General features: G+C 53.1%; 2 protein-coding genes across 2 annotated transcripts in view; one reads left to right on the top strand and one right to left on the bottom strand.

Moving 5' to 3' along the window:
- Positions 1-4,867, top strand: part of LOC143785004 (uncharacterized) — a 39,518-nt gene extending 34,651 nt beyond the window's left edge. Inside the window, exons 9-13 of the mRNA XM_077273645.1 lie at positions 2,914-2,980; positions 3,069-3,171; positions 4,198-4,314; positions 4,387-4,446; positions 4,519-4,867. Coding sequence (XP_077129760.1) covers positions 2,914-2,980; positions 3,069-3,171; positions 4,198-4,314; positions 4,387-4,446; positions 4,519-4,608 — 437 coding nt within the window. The 3' untranslated portion in view covers positions 4,609-4,867. The remainder of the gene's footprint in view (positions 1-2,913; positions 2,981-3,068; positions 3,172-4,197; positions 4,315-4,386; positions 4,447-4,518) is intronic.
- Positions 4,868-14,997: 10,130 nt separating this feature from the next.
- On the bottom strand, positions 14,998-21,193 carry CD2BP2 (CD2 cytoplasmic tail binding protein 2). Its single transcript, XM_077273638.1, has 6 exons — positions 20,783-21,193; positions 17,284-17,419; positions 17,044-17,201; positions 15,580-16,114; positions 15,416-15,510; positions 14,998-15,347 (listed from the first exon to the last, which is right to left on the bottom strand). The coding sequence occupies exons 1-6, from the start codon at positions 20,843-20,845 to the stop codon at positions 15,237-15,239; spliced, it is 1,098 nt and encodes a 365-aa protein (XP_077129753.1). The 5' UTR covers positions 20,846-21,193; the 3' UTR covers positions 14,998-15,236.
- Between the last annotated feature and the right edge of the window lie 3,707 nt (positions 21,194-24,900).

Below are 24,900 nucleotides of genomic sequence, written 5' to 3'. Positions count from 1 at the left end.
TTCCTTGTCATGAGCCATTTCCACTGAAGTTAGATCTGCCTGCAACTTCATTTTCCACTTTGATTTTGAGCATCGTTCCAACTCCAGACCTCCGTGGGATATTAGTTGTGATTTACGTTGATCATTTTTAGGTTTTATTGTTCTCAACACAATCCACTATGTAATGAATAAATATTTACAACTGGAATATTTCATTTAGTGATATCTAGGATGTGGGATTTTAGTATTCCCTTTATTTTTTTGAGCAGTGTGTGTATATATATATATATATATATATATATATATATATATATATATATATATATATATATATATATATATACACATACATACACATACACACACACACACACACACACACACACACAGTAATGTGCACTCTGCACCCCATCTTGACTGAAAAAAACCCAGAAATGTAGAAATGTTTATAAATTTATTAAAAAACAAAAACTGAAATCTCCCATGATCATAAGTCTTCTGCCCCTTTGCTCAGTATTGAGTAGAAGCACCTTTTGAGCTAGTACAGCCATGACTCTTCTTTGGAATGATACAAGTTTTTGACCCCTGGATCTGGGGATCCTCGGCCATTCTTCGTTGCAGATCCTCTCCAGTTCCGTCAGGTTGGATGGTGATCGTTGGTGGACGCCATTTTCAGGTCTCTCCAGAGATGCTCCATTGGGTTTAGGTCAGGGCTCTGGCTGGGCCGGTCAGGAATGGTCACAGAGTTGTTCTGAAGCTGCTCCTTTGTTATTTTAGCTGTGTGCTTAGGGTCATTGTCTTGTTGGAAGGTGAACCTTCGGCCAAGTTTGAGGTCCAGAGCACTCTGGAAGAGGATTTCATCCAGGATATCTCTGTACTTGGCCGCATTCATGTTTCCTTCAATGACAATCAGTCGTCCTGTCCCTGCAGCTGAAAAACACCCCCATAGCATGATGCTGCCACCACCATGTTTCACTGTTGGGATTGTATTGGGCAGGTCATGAGCAGTGCCTGGTTTTCTCCACACATACCACTTAGAATTATCACCATAAAGGTCTATCTTCATCTCATCAGAGAAGAGAATCTTATTTCTCATAGTCTGGGAGTCCTTCATATGTTTTTTTTAGCAAACTCTATGCCGGCTTTCATATGTCTTGCATTGAGGAGAGGCTTCCGTCAGGCCACTCTGCCATAAAGGCCTGACTGGTGGAGGCTGCAGTGATAGGTGACTTTGTGGAACTTTCTCCATACTGCATCTCTGGAGCTCAGCCACAGTGATCTTGGGGTTCTTCTTTACCTCTCACCAAGGCTCTTCTCCCACGATTGCTCAGTTTGGCTGGACGGCCAGGTCTAGGAAGACTTCTGGTTGTCCCAAACTTCTTCCATTTAAGGATTATGGAGACCACTGTGCTCTTAGGAACCTTGAGTACTGCAGATATTCTGTTGTAACCTTGGCCAGATCTGTGCCTTGCCACAATTTTGCCTCTGAGCTCCTTGGCCAGTTCCTTTGACCTCATGATCCTCATTTGGTCTGACATGCACTGTGAGCTGTGAGGTCTTATATAGACAGGTGTGCGCCTTTCCAAATCAAGTCCTATCAGTTAAATTACACACAGCTGGACTCCAATGTAGGAGGACCATCTCAAGGAGGATCACAAGGAAATGGACAGCAAGGGACTTACATATGAGTGTCTGAGCAAAGGGGCTGAAGACTTATGACCATGTGATATTTCAGTTTTTCTTATTAAAATTGCTCAAATTTCTACATTTCTGTTATTTTCAGTCAAGATGGGGTGCAGAGTGCACATTAATGAGAAAAAAATTAACTTTTTTGCATTTACAAATGGCTGCAATGAAACAAAGAGTGAAAAATGTAAAGGGGTGTGAATACTTTCCGTACCCACTGTATACACACACACACACACACACACCCTTCCCCCGGTATGGTCACTGCCAAGCTCCACAATAGCCACAGAAAAAAACTGTCACCATCAGTCGTATGTACAGGCCGATAGGACAGTTAGCATATGGCTTCAGGATGCCGTTTTCAGAGCAAGGGATACAGAGCTATTAAATGCTATATATTTAATATGGAAAGATAGGCAGCGTTTATCCAAAGATGATACAGAATGGTAACAAAACAATACAATATATACAATTACATAAAATAAAAAGGACTAAACCTGATGTCATGGGAATGGCGCAGAACTTGGCTGACGGGAGCACTCTGGGAAAATGATGCAGAACTACAGCGAGCTGCATCTCCCAGCACCGGACAATGGCAAAAATTCAGGATCTGCTTTTAGCAGGTTCCAAGCACTCCCACATACGAGCCGCTGATGATCAGATGGCGGCTCAGGTACTAAAAATGATGAGATTCCTGATATAAGAATATCTGCCCCCCTGAAGGTCCCAGGCGGCAGATATATAATGCCGATCATGATTTCAGCGTGCGACAGATAGGAGACATGGCATATCCAGCTTTGTCCATCGGGCCAATATTAGTTGGAGGCTGATCAGCACACCGCATTACAATGCAAGTATAGGCATTGCTTTTGTCCCTGGGCCATGATGCTGAAAATATGTCTCAGTACTATAGGACCTACATCTGTCACTAAAAATAATCAATGTTCATAACTGTAATCCGGTACCAGAGTGTCTCCCATTAGCCTGTGCCACTTTTGAAGACAAGAAAAGTTATCCACAGAGGGAGAAAAGTCTGTGTCTGCTCTCCATCAGAATACCCACTTCAATTACCTGTTCACAGCGAGGGGTCGTAGAACACAATGTTGTCAGATGTAGTATTAGCGCTTTCTCCATTTACAATTTATAATGAAGCCATACGTCTATGCTCAGGATGAGGGTGACACGTCCTCTCTCAATGATGAGTGTAATTGTCCCATAACTGATACTTATATGTGTCTCCATTACCAGAAGCCACAACATCTCGCAGAGAGAGAAGAGGAAGCCTGGAAACCCTATTAAACCAGTCAAAAGCCACGTGAGTGACACAGCTCTGCACACGTTAACTAGTGGACCATTACACGACCGCCATGTTGGGCTGCTTCTGATCTTTCATATTTACTCAGGGAGAATTTGACTGAAGATTCTGGCTCCTTTTTCCGCCGTTATGGAGGTTCAAAAAGAGGAGTTTTCCTGCGCTGGGCCCAGGACCGCACCTGCGGGTACAAGGTGGGTGCAGAGAGCGATTGTCCGGCTCCCCCAGCAGATTACACGGCTCAGGGATCATCTGACAACTGCAAGTCAGATTCCCTGACCTGCAGTTCTACTGTGTGAGCTGCAGGGATCACCCATCCACTGTGTGAGCTGTAGGGATCACCCGTCCACTGTGTGAGCTGTAGGGATCACCCATCCACTGTGTGAGCTGTAGGGATCACCCGTCCACTGTGCGAGCTGTAGGGATCACCCGTCCACTGTGTGAGCTGTAGGGATCGCCCGTCCACTGTGTGAGCTGTAGGGATCACCCGTCCACTGTGTGAGCTGTAGGGATCACCCGTCCACTGTGTGAGCTGCAGGGATCGCCCGTCCACTGTGTGAGCTGTAGGGATCGCCCGTCCACTGTGAGCTGTAGGGATCGCCCGTCCACTGTGTGAGCTGTAGGGATCACCCGTCCACTGTGTGAGCTGTAGGGATCACCCATCCACTGTGTGAGCTGTAGGGATCGCCCGTCCACTGTGTGAGCTGTAGGGATCGCCCGTCCACTGTGTGAGCTGCAGGGATCGCCCGTCCACTGTGTGAGCTGTAGGGATCGCCCGTCCACTGTGAGCTGTAGGGATCGCCCGTCCACTGTGTGAGCTGTAGGGATCGCCCGTCCACTGTGTGAGCTGCAGGGATCGCCCGTCCACTGTGTGAGCTGTAGGGATCGCCCGTCCACAGTGTGAGCTGTAGGGATCGCCCGTCCACAGTGTGAGCTGTAGGGATCGCCCGTCCACAGTGTGAGCTGTAGGGATCGCCCGTCCACAGTGTGAGCTGTAGGGATCGCCCGTCCACAGTGTGAGCTGTAGGGATCGCCCGTCCACTGTGTGAGCTGTAGGGATCGCCCGTCCACTGTGTGAGCTGCAGGGATCGCCCGTCCACTGTGTGAGCTGTAGGGATCGCCCGTCCACTGTGTGAGCTGTAGGGATCGCCTGTCCACTGTGTGAGCTGCAGGGATCGCCCGCCCATCACCAAACACTGAAGTTCTTGCACGTCTTGCAGCATGTGGTCATCACGAACTTCAGCACCTCGTGGGTGGACGGCATGGCTCTGTGCGCTCTCCTGCACTCCTACCTCCCGCAGAGTATCCCGTACTCTCAGCTGCGCCCCCTGGAGAAGGTATGTCGCCATCTCTGCGCCATCTTTCAGGGTGCAGAGCACTGGGGTCACAAATGTTGAACTCTCTTACAGAGGAAGAACCTGCAGTTGGCCTTCCAGGTGGCGGAAAGTGCGGGGATCCCCCCATTGCTGGTAATCACCCCCTATGTTGTCCGTCTCTGCCTTCTCCACCTCTACTGTTTCTGACTCTTGTCCTCTCTGTAGACCACTGACCACATGCTCCAGACACAAGGTCCAGACTGGCAGAAAGTTCTCCTCTACGTCGAGTCCATTTACCAGAAATTTGAGGCCTGAATTTAGTGTTATTTCTTGGAATTGTCTGACAACCATCACGTGCTGCGGCAGTTGGAGACTACGACTGTCCAGCGTCTCCAGTCTGTTACAGGCATCCTGCTGTGAGACGCTTCACAAGATGAAGTCTTCTGACGCCACCATCTCTGAACTCCTCGTATAACTGAAGATGGTGTGTGGATGGCCATGATGTATGTATAGGGACTGATCCTTATAGTGGATCTGATGGATCAGCTTCAGAATAAAGCCCATTTGTACCCCACCCCAATCTGAGCTGATCTTCTGTCCACCAGGAGCCAAATCTGCAGACTGCCTTCGCGCCTACCTGGTCAACTGACAGCAGCCCCACCAGTACTGAAGAGTTACAGATCCATGGAAAACCCTCAATCAGTGCAGTACGGAGTAAAGAGGTTCTTAGGGTTCGCCGTCAATGTCAGATCACTGGGGGTCAAAGTGAATAGGAGTACGGCCTCACTCAGTCTATGGTGCTGCGGGCACGTTCAGGTGTTGGGACCACCACAGCTGACACTATCCCGTCCTATCTCGGAGAGGGGTCCACGTCCATCCAATGTAAGGCGGTGGTGCTGCGGGCATGGCCAGGTGTGGGACCACCACTCTTCTGACACTGATGACTTACTCTGTTCTATCACGGAAAAAAGGGTCAGAGTCCATCCAATGTCAGACTGCAGGCAAGGCCAGGTGTGGGACCACCACTGCTCTGACACTATCCTGTCCTATCTCAGAGAGGGGTCCACGTCCTTCCAATGTCAGGCTACAGTGCTCCGAGCACGGCCAGGTGTGGGACCACCACTGCTCTGACACTGATGACCTATCCCAGAGAGGGGTCTGCCTTCTTCCAATGTCAGGCTGTGGTGCGTCGGGCATGGCCAGGTGTGGGACCACCACTGCTCTGACACTGATGACTTGTCCTGTCCTATCACGGAGAGGGGTCCACGTCCTTACAATGTCAGGCTACGGTGCTGCAGGCACAACCAGGTGTGGGACCACCACTGCTGACACTGATGACTTATCCCGTCCTTCCTCGTAGAGGGGTCCGCATCCTTCCAATTGTCAGACTTCAGGCATGTCCAGGTGTGGGACCACCACTGCTCTGACACTGATGACCTATCCCGTCCTTCCTCGTAGAGGGGTCCGCATCCTTCCAATGTCAGGCTGCAGGCATGGCCAGGTGTGGGACCACCACTGCTCTGACACTATCCCATCCTTTCTCATAGAGCAGTCCGCGTCCTTCCAATGTCAGGCTGCAGGCACGGCCAGGTGTGGGACCACCACTGCTCTGACACTGATGACTTATCCTGTCCTATCACGGAGAGGGGTCCGCGTTGTTCCAGTATCAGGCTACAGTGCTGCAGGCACGGCCAGGTGCGGGACCACCACTGCTCTGACACTGATGACCTATCCCGTCCTTTCTCGTAGAGAGGTCCGCATCCTTCCAATGTCAGGCTGTGGTGCGGCGGGCATGGCCAGGTGCGGGACCACCACTGCTCTGACACTGATGACCTATCCCAGAGAGGGGTCTGCCTTCCAATGTCAGGCTGTGGTGCGGCGGGCATGGCCAGGTGTGGGACCACCACTGCTCTGACACTGATATTTGTCCTGTCCTATCTCTGAGAGGGGTCCACGTCCTTCCAATGTCAGGCTACGGTGCTGCAGGCAAAACCAGCTGTGGGACCACCACTGCTCTGACTCTGATGACTTATACCACCCTTTCTTGTAGAGAGGTCCGTATCATTCCAATGTCAGGCTGCAGGCATGGTCAGGTGCGGGACCACCACTGCTCTGACACTGATGACCTATCCCGTCCTTTCTCATAGAGCAGTCCACGTCCTTCCAATGTCAGGCTGTGGGCATGGCCAGCTGTGGGACCACCACTGCTCTGACACTGATGACCTATCCCGTCCTTTCTCATAGAGGGGTCCGCATCCTTCCAATGTCAGGCTGCGGGCATGGCCAGGTGTGGGACCACCACTGCTCTGACACTGATGACCTATCCCGTCCTTTCTCATAGAGGGGTCCGCATCCTTCCAATGTCAGGCTGCGGGCATGGCCAGGTGTGGGACCACCACTGCTCTGACACTGATGACCTATCCCGTCCTTTCTCATAGAGCAGTCCACGTCCTTCCAATGTCAGGCTGTGGTGCAGCGGGCAGGGCCAGGTGTGGGACCACCACTGCTCTGACACTATCCCATCCTATCTCTGAGAGGGGTCCGTGTCCTTACAATGTCAGGCTACGGTGCTGCAGGCACAACCAGCTGTGGGACCACCACTGCTCTGACACTGATGACCTATCCCGTCATTTCTCGTAGAGGGGTCCGCGTCCTTCCAATGTCAGGCTGCAGGCACGGCCAGGTGCGGGACCACCACTGCTCTGACACTGATGACCTATCCCGTCATTTCTCGTAGAGGGGTCCGCGTCCTTCCAATGTCAGGCTGCGGGCATAGCCAGGTGCGGGACCACCACTGCTCTGACACTGATGACCTATCCCGTCCTTTCTCATAGAGGGGTCCGCGTCCTTCCAATGTCAGGCTGCGGGCATAGCCAGGTGCGGGACCACCACTGCTCTGACACTGATGACCTATCCCGTCCTTTCTCATAGAGGGGTCCGCATCCTTCCAATGTCAGGCTGCAGGCATGGCCAGGTGTGGGACCACCACTGCTCTGACACTGATGACCTATCCCGTCCTTTCTCATAGAGGGGTCCGCATCCTTCCAATGTCAGGCTGCGGGCATGGCCAGGTGTGGGACCACCACTGCTCTGACACTGATGACTTATCCTGTCCTATCACGGAGAGCGGTCTGCGTCCTCCCAATGTCAGGCTGCAGGCATGGCCAGGTGCGGGACCACCACTGCTCTGACACTGATGACCTATCCCGTCCTTTCTCATAGAGGGGTCCGCATCCTTCCAATGTCAGGCTGCGGGCATGGCCAGGTGTGGGACCACCACTGCTCTGACACTGATGACCTATCCCGTCCTTTCTCATAGAGCAGTCCGCGTCCTTCCAATGTCAGGCTGCAGGCACGGCCAGGTGCGGGACCACCACTGCTCTGACACTGATGACCTATCCCGTCATTTCTCGTAGAGGGGTCCGCGTCCTTCCAATGTCAGGCTGCGGGCATGGCCAGGTGCGGGACCACCACTGCTCTGACACTGATGACTTATCCTGTCCTATCACGGAGAGCGGTCTGCGTCCTCCCAATGTCAGGCTGCAGGCATGGCCAGGTGCGGGACCACCACTGCTCTGACACTGATGACCTATCCCGTCCTTTCTCATAGAGGGGTCCGCATCCTTCCAATGTCAGGCTGCGGGCATGGCCAGGTGCGGGACCACCACTGCTCTGACACTGATGACCTATCCCGTCCTTTCTCGTAGAGAAGTCCACGTCCTTCCAATGTCAGGCTGTGGTGCGGCGGGCATGGCCAGGTGCGGGACCACCACTGCTCTGACACTGATGACTTATCCTGTCCTATCACGGAGAGGGGTCCGCATCCTTCCAGTATCAGGCTGCGGGCATGGCCAGGTGTGGGACCACCACTGCTCTGACACTGATGACCTATCCCGTCCTATCACAGAGAGGGGTCCGCGTCCCTCCAGTATCAGGCTGCGGTGATAAAATGAGGGGCGACTGAGCATTGCTGTATGCACGGAGCATGTGGGACAAAGCTGAGAGGTCAGGGGACATCACTACGGTGGCATGTAAACGTTTCTGCACCCCCGGTCAGCATTGCTGCTGTTGTGAGCAGTGACGCAAGTTGTAGATGAAATGATCTCGAAGGCGTAAAGTTACAGACACATTTCCTTTGTATTTTAGGAAAAAATAAATTTTATATATATATGTCATCTTTTACATTGTAACCCTGTCCCGACATTGAACGTATCCATACACCAGGATTGCTAGGTGCTTACTGACATTGGATGAATGGATACGTCATGGCGATTTTACGTGTGCGATGGTCTCGGATTCTGACACCAGACAGTGCAGGAGAGGTGACCGCACAGCATTTTAACCCCATAAATACTGCAATCACAGCATTTAGCAGGCATGCCGAGGGAGGGAGCCCCCTCTGCACCCAGACCGGCACCCGTCATCGTGGGGACAATCGTTGCCATAATGTCCCTATGTCATCATGACGACGTCCGGGTCACCAGGCTCTAGCAAGCTTGTTAGATCATGTGCAGTGCACAATCTAATGAGTTTGTGTGAGAGCAGAATGTCACTGCTCCTGCATTATGACAGCGATCAGACTGCATTGTTGGACTAAGTACAAAAAAAAAAAAATAGTAAAACTATATATTTAAAAAAAAAATAAATCACAAAATAGTAATAAAAAAAAACATTGTAACCATAAATAGATATTTTTTTGAAAAAAAAAAAGTACACGTATTCGGTATCACCGCCTCCAGAACGAGCCGACCTATAATATTGTCACTAGTTAACCCCTTCAGTGCATACTGTAAAAAAATCATATCGCCGAACAAAAATGCGGAATAAAATGCGATCAAAAAGGCGCGAATGCAAATAAAAATGGTACCAGTAAAAACGTCCATCTTGTCCTGCAAAAAAAAAAAAAGCCATACAGCTCAATCAGCGGGGGAAAAAAAAGTTCACTCTCAGAATAGAGATGCCAAATTAATTATTTTTGCTATCAAATAACTTGTGTAAACGCGCCAAAACATAAAAAAATATAAATGAGGTATCGCTGTAATCGTACTGACCGAAGAATAAAGCTGCCGTACCAATTTTACCACAGTGAACGACAATGTCAAAAACAAAAAATCCCAATTTGCTGTTTTTTTTTCATTCTGCTTCCTAAAAATCTGAATAGAAAGCGATAGTCATGTATCCGAAAATGGTACCAATAAAAACGTCAACTCGTCCCACAAAAACCAAGCCATCACCTGTCAGCCAAAATATGGAAAAATTATAGCCGTGTAAATATGGGAATGCAAAAACTAATTTTTGTAAAAAAAAAAAAAAAAATGTGACAGCAGCCAAACCTAAAAACCAGATATAAAACTGGTATGGCTTTAATCGCAGCGACCAGAAGAATAAAATCACCTAATCACTTATACCGCGCGAGGAACAGCATAAAAAAATAAAACCAATTCTGCACCTGCTGTTGATTTGTTCATTCTGCTTTCTAAAGATTGCAGTAAGGCTCGGCGCACATTTATCCTGCTCTCTGCACAGAGCGCTTACATCTCTGAAATACGTGATTCACTTGGGACCCTCAACAAAAGATTCCCTATAATGAGGCAGATGGAGGAACTGTGGACGCAGTCTTGCCGCCTATGACCCGACTGTGTCCATCTTTTTATTAGGAGTGCATAAAAGTGCCGTCGGCCACAGTTTTGTGAAGTTCAGAAAAGAAGGAAACCGCAGAAGACGAGATGGACTCCACAGTATCTCTGCTGCCACATTATAGTGAAAGGATCCCTTGGGGGTTTCATCTGAATCACGTCACTCAGAGATTTAGATGGAAACCCTGATGTAAGTGCTCAGCGTAGAGCGCAGGATAAATGTGATCCTAAATGTTATGTAAAATGTTCCCAATAAAAGCTTCAACTCAATCCACAAAAAAAAGAAAGTCCTCACTCAGGTCATCTGTTAACAGAAATATAGGGGGCTTCCATGTTACTGGTAGCACAAAGGCTCTGGAAAAGTGAAATGGCTCCTCATCCCTCTAAAGAAATTCAGCACTCCAAAATCCAAATGTTCTCCTCCCTTCTGAGCCCCAGTGTGTCTAAACCACATTTAGCATCCACGTGTTTGATATTTCTGTAGCGATGAGAGCCTGCCGAATTTACAGGCGAGTGTCTCCAGAAGCATAAGCTTGGCATAACGTACTGGTTACTACAATCGCAGTTTGCAATTTACTCAGTAATATCCACTGCTGTTGGTTTCTGGAAAACACACATGGAATGGGTATAATTTCCGCAATGTGGTCACTTGAGGTGGATTCTGGTCTTCTAGCACTTGGGGGCTCTGTATATGGAGTCTGCAAACTATTTTAAGAAAATCCACTCCAGGAGGCAAATAGCGCTTTGTCCCTCCAGAGTGTCTCCGTATGGCTAAGCAGTTCTGTACATCCACATATGGCTCTTTCTGGGCCTATGTCATGTTTCTTCTTGTGAAGCTCTGCAGACAGCAGAGGAAGTCTCTTGGTGTGCTGGACCTTCTTGTCCTGACTCTGCTCTTTCTGGGCCTGTCATAGGTTTCTTCTTGTGAAGCTCTGTAGACAGCAGAGGCCATCTCTTGTTGTACTGGAGCTTATAGGCCTGGACTCTCTGTTCTTTCTGGGTCTATGTCGTAGGTTTCATTGTTTGAAGCTGTGTAGACAGCAGAGGCCATCTCTTGTTGTACCGGAGCTTCTAGTCCTGGACTCTCTCTGCTATTTCTGGGCCTATGTCGTAGGTTTCTTCTTGCGAAGCTTTGTAGACAGCAGAGGCCATCTCTTGGTATGTTGGAGCTTCTTGTCCTGGCTTTGGACTCTCTGCTTTTTCTGGGTCTATGTCATAGGTTTCTTCTTATGAAGCTCTGTAGACAGCAGAGGCCATCTCTTGGTATGTTGGAGCTTCTTGTCCTGGCTTTGGACTCTCTGCTTTTTCTGGGTCTATGTCGTAGGTTTCTTCTTATGAAGCTCTGTAGACTGCAGAGGCCATCTCTTGGAGTCGGAGCTTCTTGTCCTGGACTCTCTACTCTCTGTGTCTGTCATAGTTCTCTTCTTGTGAAGCTCTGTAGACAGCAGAGGCCATCTCTTGTTGTACTGGAGCTTATAGGCCTGGACTCTCTGTTCTTTCTGGGTCTATGTCGTAGGTTTCATTGTTTGAAGCTTTGTAGACAGCAGAGGCCATCTCTTGTTGTACTGGAGCTTCTAGTCCTGGACTCGCTATGCTATTTCTGGGCCTATGTCGTAGGTTTCTTCTTGCGAAGCTTTGTAGACAGCAGAGGCCATCTCTTGGTATGTTGGAGCTTCTTGTCCTGGCTTTGGACTCTCTGCTTTTTCTGGGTCTATGTCATAGGTTTCTTCTTATGAAGCTTTGTAGACAGCAGAGGCCATCTCTTGGTATGTTGGAGCTTCTTGTCCTGGCTTTGGACTCTCTGCTTTTTCTGGGTCTATGTCGTAGGTTTCTTCTTATGAAGCTCTGTAGACTGCAGAGGCCATCTCTTGGAGTCGGAGCTTCTTGTCCTGGACTCTCTACTCTCTGTGTCTGTCATAGTTCTCTTCTTGTGAAGCTCTGTAGACAGCAGAGGCCATCTCTTGTTGTACTGGAGCTTATAGGCCTGGACTCTCTGTTCTTTCTGGGTCTATGTCGTAGGTTTCATTGTTTGAAGCTTTGTAGACAGCAGAGGCCATCTCTTGTTGTACTGGAGCTTCTAGTCCTGGACTCGCTATGCTATTTCTGGGCCTATGTCGTAGGTTTCTTCTTGCGAAGCTTTGTAGACAGCAGAGGCCATCTCTTGGTATGTTGGAGCTTCTTGTCCTGGCTTTGGACTCTCTGCTTTTTCTGGGTCTATGTCATAGGTTTCTTCTTATGAAGCTCTGTAGACTGCAGAGGCCATCTCTTGGTATGTTGGAGCTTCTTGTCCTGGACTCTCTCTGCTATTTCTGCGCCTATGTCGTAGGTTTCTTCTTGTGAAGCTTTATAGACAGCAGCGGCTGCCTCTTGATGTGCTGGAGCTTTTTGTCCTGGCTTTGGACTCTGCTCTTTCTGAGCCTGTATCATAGGTTTCTTATGTTGCCTGTAGATCACTGAATGTTTAGGTGAATGTTTCTTACCGAAGAAGCTGCAGAGGGAACCTGGATACCTGGAGCACTCCAGCTGATCAGATGTTCGGCTCTGCAGCTGCATGTGTCACGGCTGTGTGACAGTCACAACACATGCATGGAGAGCCCAACACACAGGCTGTCACACGGCTGCGACACATGCAGCTGATCAGCCGGAGCGCTCCAGGTATTCGGGTTCCCTCCGCAGCTTCTTCAGTAAGCACTATAGCTTGCCGAATAAGCCCTGACCCAATCTATTCACTCCTCTAAATGTGACCCACTGCTGGATGTCCTGGGTTTCAGTCAGGCTTGTGATGCCAATGAGGCTGGATGGCTTCCAAATGTTAGTGTAGTCCGTTTTCTGGCTTCTTCCCGATTACTGGACTGGCAGATTAGCAAGCAAATGCTGCATTAGGTTGGCTCGCCTGTATGTGGGATGTGCTGTGGACTCTGAGCCGCTGTGTGGGTGCTCCGCTCGGCCTAGGTCCTGAGCACTCATGAGCCGGCGGCAGGGCCCAGATCAGCGCTCCGGATGGAATCTGCACTCATCATCCCCTCACAGCTCCCACAGGGGATGATAAGGGTGCAGGTGGGAGATGAGGGAATTGGCTCATCCTCATCATTGGGGCCCAGCTCCCCGGCCTCATCCACCACTGACGATCGGTGGCAGCGCTCCTGGACAGAGGGGCGATTCCTCTTTAATGGTGGAGTCAGTCAGTGAGGAATAGCGATACAACCCTGAGGAAGCAACGCTACAAGCACACCATGAGAGGCAGGAGGCGAGGCTCACAGTTGGGAGCTAGATGAGGCCGGGCGACGATGAGGCAAGGCACAGTCGGGGGCTGGATGAGGCGAGGCTCAGTCCGGGACTGGAGGAGGCCGGGCGGCGATGAGGCGAGGCTCACAGTCGGGGGCTGGGTGGCGATGAGGCGAGGCTCACAGTTGTGGGCTGGAGGAGGCCGGGCGGCGATGAGGCGAAGCTCACAGTCGGGGGCTGGAGGAGGCCGGGCGGCGATGAGGCGAGGCTCACAGTCGGGGGCTGGGTGGCGATGAGGCGAGGCTCACAGTTGTGGGCTGGAGGAGGCCGGGCGGCGATGAGGCGAGGCTCACAGTCGGGGGCTGGGTGGCGATGAGGCGAGGCTCACAGTTGTGGGCTGGAGGAGGCCGGGCGGCGATGAGGCGAAGCTCACAGTCGGGGGCTGGAGGAGGCCGGGCGGCGATGAGGCTCACAGTCGGGGGCTGGAGGAAGCTGGCTGGCGATGAGGCTCACAGTCGGGGGCTGGAGGAGGCCGGGCGGCGATGAGGCTCACAGTCGGGGGCTGGAGGAAGCTGGCTGGCGATGAGGCGAGGCTCACAGTTGTGGGCTGGAGGAGGCCGGGCGGCGATGAGGCGAGGCTCACAGTCGGGGGCTGGGTGGCGATGAGGCGAGGCTCACAGTTGTGGGCTGGAGGAGGCCGGGCGGCGATGAGGCGAAGCTCACAGTCGGGGGCTGGAGGAGGCCGGGCGGCGATGAGGCTCACAGTCGGGGGCTGGAGGAAGCTGGCTGGCGATGAGGCGAGGCTCACAGTTGTGGGCTGGAGGAGGCCGGGCGGCGATGAGGCGAAGCTCACAGTCGGGGGCTGGAGGAAGCCGGGCGGCGATGAGGCTCACAGTCGGGGGCTGGAGGAAGCTGGCTGGCGATGAGGCAAGGCTCACAGTTGTGGGCTGGAGGAGGCCGGGCGGCAATGAGGCGAAGCTCACAGTCGGGGGCTGGAGGAGGCCGGGCGGCGATGAGGCGAGGCTCAGTCGGGGGCTGGGTGGCGATGAGGCGAGGCTCACAGTTGTGGGCTGGAGGAGGCCGGGCGGCGATGAGGCGAAGCTCACAGTCGGGGGCTGGAGGAGGCCGGGCGGCGATGAGGCTCACAGTCGGGGGCTGGAGGAAGCTGGCTGGCGATGAGGCGAGGCTCACAGTTGTGGGCTGGAGGAGGCCGGGCGGCGATGAGGCGAAGCTCACAGTCGGGGGCTGGAGGAAGCCGGGCGGCGATGAGGCTCACAGTCGGGGGCTGGAGGAAGCTGGCTGGCGATGAGGCAAGGCTCACAGTTGTGGGCTGGAGGAGGCCGGGCGGCGATGAGGCGAAGCTCACAGTCGGGGGCTGGAGGAAGCCGGCTGGCGATGATGTGAGATGAGTTTGGCATTCTTTCCACTTATATGGTCGCAGAGCTGTAGGAGAGCTCAGCACAACATAGGGTCTTATCCGAGGAGTACGGCAGGTGATAACATCAAAATCACACTCACCTTTTCTGAGCATCTATAAAGCATGTAATGACGCACATGAGCTGCCACAGATCCACGGCTCAGTAAAAGACCGAACGATATCCAGGAAAGAAAAGATGTTTGTGGATGATTTCCGCGCTTGCTGATCAATGAGACATATATCCCAGATTGACAAATTGGTAGTGGTTTATTCTACAAAAGACTTCTTCCTCGGTAAAGCCCACAAGTATCATTTCTTCCAGGACACTTCTTGTATGGACATGGAAGCCGACCTCCTTTCTTTCGAGATTCAGGGATACAATGTACAGGGGCAGGGGGTGGCGGCATTTTACAGACTGCACCAGGGTTGATAAAAGTCCTTTATTACAAATACCACACACCCAAGATTCAGCAAACAGAACGCTCCGTCCTCGGCAGAAGCAACGCTCCGGACTCCCCCGCAGGTGCATCCTCACCCCCTCGGCAGAAGTAACGCTCCGGACTCCCCCGCAGGTGCGTCCTCACCCCCTCAGCAGAAGCAACGCTCCAGACTTCCCTGCGGCGGTGTCTTCACCCCACAGGTGGACACAGGCACACATCTCGTCCTCATACATAGAGATCAAAGTCCAGTCGGAGAGAGTTGTAGAACTGTCCCGTGGAGCTGTCCACCCGCCGACAGTAGACCCCCGCTGAGAAGTATCCGTCCTCCACCCATTCCTGGAACAGGAGTCCAAGCATGACACAGGGCTAAGCTTCACCCCGCACACGTATGTTCTGCCGCTTACCTGCATCTGGGTGCTGGTGAATGGGCCGTACAGCTCGGCGGCCTCCTCATTCTCCCACTTATACTCCCACAGAACCTCATCCGCCGCTGGCACAGCTACAGAGAAAGCAGAGGGTCAGAGTCGGCCACCCCCCCGCACTGCGCCCCTTGCTAAGACAGGATTACCTTCCTTGGTCGCCAACGTCTTCTCTTCCACCTCATCTGCGAACATGTCCAGGGCCGGTGCAGGCGGCGACTCCATGGTGCGCAGTCTGAAGGCCAGCTTCTCGTACGAGTCCTGATAGACCTCGTACACACCGAGCGCAACCATCTGATCAGCCAGGGAGATGAGACGATCCAAAGGCTTGTCCTCCTGCGGAGTGTCTGTGCCGCTCGGCTCCTCCGCGCTCTGCTCTGCTGTGGCTACAGCTCCTACATCTGTCCTGTCCTCCGCGATGCGCTCCTTAGGATCAGACGGATCTGTCATGGCAAGGCTCCGCTGCACTCTGCTTTGTTTGACCCTTTGTTTCACCAATCTCTTCCGGGGTCCACTTCCTCCTAGGCGCTGGATGCCTTTGGCCACAGTTTCCCCTGGCTGTAACACCTTCAACATCTCCTCCAGGATGTTCCTCATCTCCATGGGAGCACGGCCTTCATCAGAGTCTGACTCTTGATCTGCCCCAGAGGAAGCTGGCGGGGCCTCCCGCTCCTTAATACGAACCTGCGGAACAGAGGGTCATCAGAAGATGGTGGTCAGCAGGGGGGAGCCAAGGAGTGGATGCACCAAACGGGGAGCCGAGCAGGGGACGCGCCAGACACATGGAGCCGAGGAGGGGACGCGCCAAACACCTGACGCCGAGGAGGGGACGTGCCAGACAGTGGGAGCTGAGGAGGGGACGCGACAAACACATGGAGCCGAGGGAAGAGACGCGCCAAACACTGGGAGACAGGGGAGGAGAAGCGCCAAACACCTGGCACCGAGGAGGGGATGCGCCAGACAGTGGGAGCCGAGGAGGGGACGCGTCAAACACCTGGCGCCAAGGGAGGGGACGCGCCAAACACATGGAGCCGAGGGAGGGGACGGGCCAAACACTGGGAGACTGGAGGAGACGCGCCAAACACCTGGCGCCGAGGAGGGGACGCGCCAAACACATGGAGCCGAGGGAGGGGACGGGCCAAACACTGGGAGACTGGAGGAGACGCGCCAAACACCTGGCGCCGAGGAGGGGACGCGCCAAACATATGGAGCCGAGGGAGGGGACGGGCCAAACACTGGGAGACAGGGGAAGAGAAGCGCCAAACACCTGGCGCCGAGGAGGGGACGCGCCAAACACCTGGCGCCGAGGAGGGGACGGGCCAAACACCTGGAGTCAAGGGAGGGGACGCGCCAAACACTTGGTGCCGAGGAGGGGACGCGACAAACACCTGGAGTCAAGGGAGGGGACGCGCCAAACACCTGGCGCCGAGGAGGGGACGTGCCAAACACCTGGAGTCAAGGGAGCGGACGCGCCAAACACTGGGAGACAGGGGAGGGGAAGGGCCAAACACTTGGTGCCGAGGAGGGGTAGAGGCATGCAAAAAACAATGGGAGCCGAGAAGGGGTCGCGCCCAAGAGCGGGGGCCGAGCCAAAAAGTGGTGAGATTTGTTACCCAATCGATGTTCTCCAGCCAGTGGTCTCGGATTTGCGCTTCCTTCTTTAAGAAATAGTTTCCTTCAGAGTCAAAATGTCCTTCCTCCATCTCTTCATTCAGATTGAAGGGTGTGATCTGCACTCCGCCCTCAGACTCCAGGGTGGCGCTCTCCTGCCCTGTGTGATGACAGGATAAGTCACACGAGGGGGTGGTGCTGATAGGGCGCTCTCAGAGGAGACGGCAGCAGTCGGCACTCACCTTCCACGTCCTCGGGGGCCAACATGTTATACTTGGAGTCAGCTCCAGATTCATCCTCTCCGTCATCCTCCTCATCGCTGTCCAGAGAATGCTTCCCCTTAAAGCGGCTGCCAGGACCCCCGACCTCCTCTGGAAACTGACAGAAACTACCTCAAATCAGTAATGGCAGAAAAGTTCTAAGACCTCCCCAATGGGATGCTCTAGTTCTAACCCCCATATATGATGGCACGCTCCGTCCTCCATATATATATATATATAATGGCACGCTAAGTCCCCCCTATATATAATAGCACGCTCCGCCCCCCCTATATATAATGGCACGCTCCGTCCCCCCATATATACGATGGCACGCTCCGTCCCCCCCTATATATAATGGCACGCTCCGTCCCCCCTATATATAATGGCACGCTCCACCCCCTATATATAATGGAACACTCCATCCCCCCTATATATAATGGCACGCTCCGGCCCCCCTATATATGATGGCACGCTGCATCCCCCTATATATAATGGCACGCTCCGTCCCATATATATATATATATCTGCCCCCTATATATAATGGAACACTCCGTCCCCCCTATATATAATGGCACGCTCCGTCTCCCCTATATATAATGGCACGCTCCGCCCCCTATATATAATGGCACGCTCCGCCCCTATATATAATGGCACACTCCGCCCCCTATATATAATGGCACGCTCCGCCCCCTATATATAATGGCACGCTTCGTCCCCCTATATATAATGCCACGCTCTGTCTCCCCTATATATATATATAATGGCACGCTCCACCCCCTATATATAATGGCAAAATCCGCCCCTATATATAATGGCATGCTCCACCCCCTATATATAATGGCACGCTCCGTCACCCCTATATATAATGGCACACGCCGCCTCCCCTATACATAATGGCACGCTCCGCCCCCTATATATAATGGCACGCTCCGCCCCCCCCCCTATATATAATGGCACGCTCCGTCCCCCCCTATATACAATGGCACGCTCCGCCCCCCTATATACAATGGCACGCTCCGCCCCCTATATATAGTGGCACGCTCCGGCCCCCCCTATATACGATGGTACGCTCCGCCCCCTATATATACATAATGGCACGCTCCGCCCCCTATATATAATGGCACACTGCGCCCCCCCTATATATAATGGCACACTCCGCCCTCTCTCTCTCTCTATATATATATATATAAATATATATATATATATATATATATATATATATATATATATATATATATATATATATATATATATATATATATATATATATATATATATATATATAATGGCACGCTCCGCCCCCCCTATATACAATGGCACGCTCCGCCCCCCCTATATATAATGGCACGCTCCGCCCCCTATATATAATGGCACGCTCCGGCCCCCCTATATACGATGGTACGCTCCGCCCCCTATATATATATATATATATATATATATATATATATATATATATATATATATATATATATATATATATATATATTATGGCACGCTCCGCCCCCCCTATATATAATGGCACACTCCGCCCCCCCTATATATAATGGCACACTGCGCCCCCCCTATATATAATGGCACGCTCCGCCCCCTATATATATAATGACACGCTCCGCCCCCTATATATAATGGCACACTCCGCCCCCCTATATATAATGGCCCGCTCCGTCCCCCTATATATAATGGCACACTCCGCCCCTATATACAATGGCACGCTCCGCCCCTATATATAATGGCACACTCCGCCCCTATATATAATGGCACACTCCGCCCCCCCCTATATATAATGGCACGCTCCGTCTCCCCTATATATATAATGGCACGCTCCGTCCCCTATATATAATGGCACACTCCGCCCCTATATATAATGGCACGCTCCGTCCCCTATATATAATGGCACGCTCCGCCCCTATATACGATGGTACGCTCCGTCTCCCCCTATATATAATGGCACGCTCCGTCACCCCTATATATAATGGCACGCTCCGTCTCCCCTATATATATATATATAATGGCACGCTCCGCCCCCTATATATAATGGCACGCTCCGCCCCCTATATATATATATATATATATATATATATATATATAGGCACACTCCGTCCCCCTATATATAATGGCACGCTCTGCCCCCTATATATAATGGCACGCTCCCCCCTATATATAATGGCACGCTCCGTCTCCCCTATATAATGGCAAGCTCCGCCCCTATATATAATGGCACGCTCCGCCCCCTATATATAATGGCACGCTCCGTCCCCCCTATATACGATGGTACGCTCCGTCCCCCCTATATACGATGGTACGCTCCGTCACCCCTATATATAATGGCACACTCCATCCCCTATATATAATGGCACGCTCCGTCTCCCCTATATATATATATAATGGCACGCTCCGTCCCCTATATATATAGGCATGCTCCGCCCCCTATATATAATGGCACGCTCCGTCCCCCCTATATACGATGGTACGCTCCGTCTCCCCCTATATATAATGGCACTCTCCGCCCCCCTATATATATATAATGACACGCTCCGTCCCCCCTATATACGATGGTACGCTCTGTCTCCCCCTATATACGATGGTACGCTCCGCCCCCTATATATATATAATGGCACGCTCCGCCCCCTATATATAATGGCACACTCCGCCCCCTATATACAATGGCACGCTCCGCCCCCTATATACAATGGCACGCTCCGCCCCCTATATATAATGGCACGCTCCGGCCCCCTATATACGATGGTACGCTCCGCGCCCCTATATATATATATATATAATGGCACGCTCCGCCCCTATATACGATGGTACGCTCCACGCCCCTATATATATATATAATGGTACGCTCCGGCCCTATATATAATGGCACACTCCGCCCCCCCTATATATAATGGCACTCTCCGCCCCCCTATATATAATGGCACGCTCCGCCCCCTCTATATATATATAATGGCACGCTCCGCCCCCCTATATACAATGGCACGCTCCGCCCCCTATATATAATGGCACGCTCCGCCCCTATATATAATGGCACGCTCCGCCCCCTATATATAATGGCACGCTCCGCCCCCCTATATATAATGGCACGCTCCGCCCCCTATATATAGTGGCACGCTCCGCCCCCCCCCTATATATAATGGCACGCTCCGCCCCCTCTATATATATATATATAATGGCACGCTCCGCCCCCCTATATACAATGGCACGCTCCGCCCCCTATATATAATGGCACGCTCCGCCCCTATATATAATGGCACGCTCCGCCCCCTATATATAATGGCACGCTCCGCCCCCCCTATATATAATGGCACGCTCCGCCCCCCCTATATATAATGGCACGCTCCGCCCCCTATATATAGTGGCACGCTCCGCCCCCCCCCTATATATAATGGCACGCTCCGCCCCCCCCCCCTCCCCCTATATATAATGGCACGCTCCGGCCCCCCCTATATACGATGGTACGCTCCGGCCGCCTGCTCACTCGTCTCTTGCTTTTCTCCTCGTCCTCCGGGAGATCCTCGAACGTCACTTTCCTCTTCGGCATGGCGGGAGGAGCCGCGGACGGGTCTCAGCAGCCTCCAGCTCCGGGGCCGCGCTCTCCTCACAGCTCCGGGCGCCCGCGATGTTTGATTTTACTCATGAGAGGACGGACGCGCAGGAAATACGTCACTAGCCGGCGCCAGCACATCCGTGTCACGTGACAGAAATCATGCCACGCCCGCACCTGATGTCGCAAGCTGGAGACTGTGTCAGAAGCCCCGCCTACTTTAGAAACCCGCCCCCATTCCAGCCCGCCCACCACGGCTCTTGTCTCTATTACTCCGCCCGCTGGTGACGTCGGCCCCGCCCCCAGCACAGGCTGTCAGCGATGGGCGGCAGGGATGGGTATAGCAGTGATGGATGGGCGGTCCGGCTCCTAGTGGTGATGGATGGGCGGTCCGGCTCCTAGTGGTGATGAGCGGTCCGGCTCCTAGTGGTGATGGATGGGCGGTCCGGCTCCTAGTGGTGATGAGCGGTCCGGCTCCTAGTGGTGATGGGCGGTCCGGCTCCTAGTGGTGATGGGCGGTCCGGCTCCTAGTGGTGATGGGCGGTCCGGCTCCTAGTGGTGATGAGCGGTCCGGCTCCTAGTGGTGATGGATGGGCGGTCCGGCTCCTAGTGGTGATGAGCGGTCCGGCTCCTAGTGGTGATGGATGGGCGGTCCGGCTCCTAGTGGTGATGAGCGGTCCGGCTCCTAGTGGTGATGGATGGGCGGTCCGGCTCCTAGTGGTGATGAGCGGTCCGGCTCCTAGTGGTGATGGATGGGCGGTCCGGCTCCTAGTGGTGATGAGCGGTCCGGCTCCTAGTGGTGATGGATGGGCGGTCCGGCTCCTAGTGGTGATGAGCGGTCCGGCTCCTAGTGGTGATGGATGGGCGGTCCGGCTCCTAGTGGTGATGAGCGGTCCGGCTCCTAGTGGTGATGGATGGGCGGTCCGGCTCCTAGTGGTGATGAGCGGTCCGGCTCCTAGTGGTGATGGATGGGCGGTCCGGCTCCTAGTGGTGATGAGCGGTCCGGCTCCTAGTGGTGATGGATGGGCGGTCCGGCTCCTAGTGGTGATGAGCGGTCCGGCTCCTAGTGGTGATGGATGGGCGGTCCGGCTCCTAGTGGTGATGAGCGGTCCGGCTCCTAGTGGTGATGGATGGGCGGTCCGGCTCCTAGTGGTGATGAGCGGTCCGGCTCCTAGTGGTGATGGATGGGCGGTCCGGCTCCTAGTGGTGATGAGCGGTCCGGCTCCTAGTGGTGATGGATGGGCGGTCCGGCTCCTAGTGGTGATGAGCGGTCCGGCTCCTAGTGGTGATGGATGGGCGGTCCGGCTCCTAGTGGTGATGAGCGGTCCGGCTCCTAGTGGTGATGGATGGGCGGTCCGGCTCCTAGTGGTGATGAGCGGTCCGGCTCCTAGTGGTGATGGATGGGCGGTCCGGCTCCTAGTGGTGATGAGCGGTCCGGCTCCTAGTGGTGATGGATGGGCGGTCCGGCTCCTAGTGGTGATGGGCGGTCCGGCTCCTAGTGGTGATGAGCGAGTGTGCGCGTTACTGGGGGTCTCCGAGCAGCGTCTGCCCAGCAGAGAAAATCATTCTTGGGGCCCACTATGTAGCTACATACAAATAGATACAAGACCACCTATTGTGCAGTAAAAAGCACTTATATCAGGGTATAATATAAGGTAGTGCACGTCTCCATTATGTGGCTGGGGTTGGGGCAGAATCATAGAGGGGTAGCCCCCTCATAGAATATAATGCAGCCCCCCTCACAGAATATAATGTAGCCCCCTCACAGAATATAATGCAGCCCCCCTCACAGAATATAATGTAGCCCCCTCACAGAATATAATGTAGCCCCCTCACAGAATATAATGCAGCCCCCCTCACAGAATATAATGTAGCCCCCTCACAGAATATAATGCAGCCCCCTCATAGAATATAATGCAGCCCCCTCATAGAATATAATGTAGCCTCCTCATAGAATATAATGCAGCCCCCTCATAGAATATAATGTAGCCCCCTCACAGAATATAATGCAGCCCCCCTCACAGAATATAATGTAGCCCCCCTCAGAATATAATGCAGCCCCCTCACAGAATATAATGTAGCCCCCTCACAGAATATAATGCAGCCCCCTCATAGAATATAATGTAGCCCCCCTCATAGAATATAATGTAGCCCCTCACAGAATATAATGCAGCCCCCCTCACAGAATATAATGCAGCCCCCTCACAGAATATAATGTAGCCCCCTCACAGAATATAATGCAGCCCCCCTCACAGAATATAATGTAGCCCCCTCACAGAATATAATGCAGCCCCCCTCACAGAATATAATGCAGCCCCCCTCACAGAATATAATGTAGCCCCCTCACAGAATATAATGTAGCCCCCTCATAGAATATAATGTAGCCCCCTCACAGAATATAATGCAGCCCCCCTCACAGAATATAATGTAGCCCCCTCACAGACTATAATGTAGCCCCCTCACAGAATATAATGTAGCCCCCTCATAGAATATAATGTAGCCCCCTCACAGAATATAATGCAGCCGCCCTCACAGAATAAAGTATAATGCAGCCTCTCTCCACCGCCATCATTGCCCATCACCTGCATCATTGCCTCCACCCACCGATATCATTGTCCTTCCCCACCACCCCTCTCACACACACACAACGCACCGCACCACATACACACACGCAGGCACACAGCGCAGCTCACCTCCCCACAGCAGCAGCACATCCCGGCAGCCTCTTTCTCGCCGGCAGCTTTCTGTCTTAGACAGGAAGCAGGACGCCGGGAGGTGCGGTGCTGTGTGTGTGTGGGTGTGCGGTACTATGTGAGCGTGTGGTGCGGCTTTACGTGCGGGCAGTGCTAGCTGCACCCTGCGGCTAACGCTGCCCACTACTAAAGAGAAATGGTAATCACGCCTCTTCACGCCCATAGGGGTGTGGGGAAGAGTGAATATTCATTTTGCTTTAGCAGCGGGGACAGGATCCTGTCTCCAGCTGCTGCTACGCTGGCACAAGGTGGGCCCCCTTGACTCAGGGGCCCCATAGCCACTGGCTGGAGGCCCTTGGAGCAGTGGGGGCCCTAGGCAGCTGCTGGCCAGTATGCCAGCAGGTGTCAGTGCCTGGGCCCACCGGAGAATCCTCCAGTTCTCAGGTGGGCCAGTCCAAGCCTGCCTCCGAGTATTTGTGACTGCTCGGAGATTTAGTTTTCATCGCGGCAGCTGCATGATTTGCGGCTACTAGACAGCTTGAATACATGTGGGGATTTCCTAGCAACCAGGCAACCCCCACATGTACTCAGGTTGGCTAGTAACTGTAAATCATTCAGCTGCGTCAACAAGAACTAAATCTCCGAGCAGTTACAAATACTTGGAAAAAAACGAGCAACGAGTATACTCGCTCATCACTAGTGGACACATATTTAAAATTACGTCAATGTGGACGAAACACCGCCCACCCATAGCGGAAACCACACCTACTGGCCAATCAGAGAATTCAGTGACTGTCGCTGGGGTGCGGCTCATATCGTCCACAAGCGACCCATCACTAGGCCGTATAAACGCAGTCTGACGTCTGGTGCCGGGTCCTGGGCCGATGTCTGGTGCTGGGTCCTGGGCCGATGTCTGGTGCCGGATCCTGGGCCGATGTCTGGTGCCGGATCCTGGGCCGATGTCTGGTGCCGGGTCCTGGGCCAATGTCTGGTGCTGGGTCCCAGGCCAATGTCTGGTGCCGGGTCCAAGGCCAATGTCTGGTGCCAGGTCCGGGGCAGAGGCCGATGTCTGGTGCTGGGTCCTGGGCCGCGGCCGATGTCTGGTGCCGGGCCCTGGGCAGTGGCCGATGCCTGGTGCTGGGTCCTGGGCCCCAGCCGATGTCTGGTGCCGGGTCCTGGGCCGCGGCCGATGTCTGGTGCCAGGTCCTGGGCTGCAGCCGATGTCTGGTGCCAGGTCCTGGGCCACAGCCGATGTCTGGTGCTGGGTCCTGGGCCACAGCCGATGTCTGGTGCCGGGTCAAGGGCCGTGGCCGATGTCTGGTGCCGGGTTCTGGGTTGCGGCCGATGTCTGGTGTCGGG

Source organism: Ranitomeya variabilis, chromosome 7, assembly GCF_051348905.1.
Source record: "Ranitomeya variabilis isolate aRanVar5 chromosome 7, aRanVar5.hap1, whole genome shotgun sequence".
Taxonomy (NCBI): Eukaryota; Metazoa; Chordata; class Amphibia; order Anura; family Dendrobatidae; genus Ranitomeya; species Ranitomeya variabilis.
Note: the sequence above shows the minus strand (reverse complement) of the source record. Positions and strands in the feature narration are given on the sequence as shown.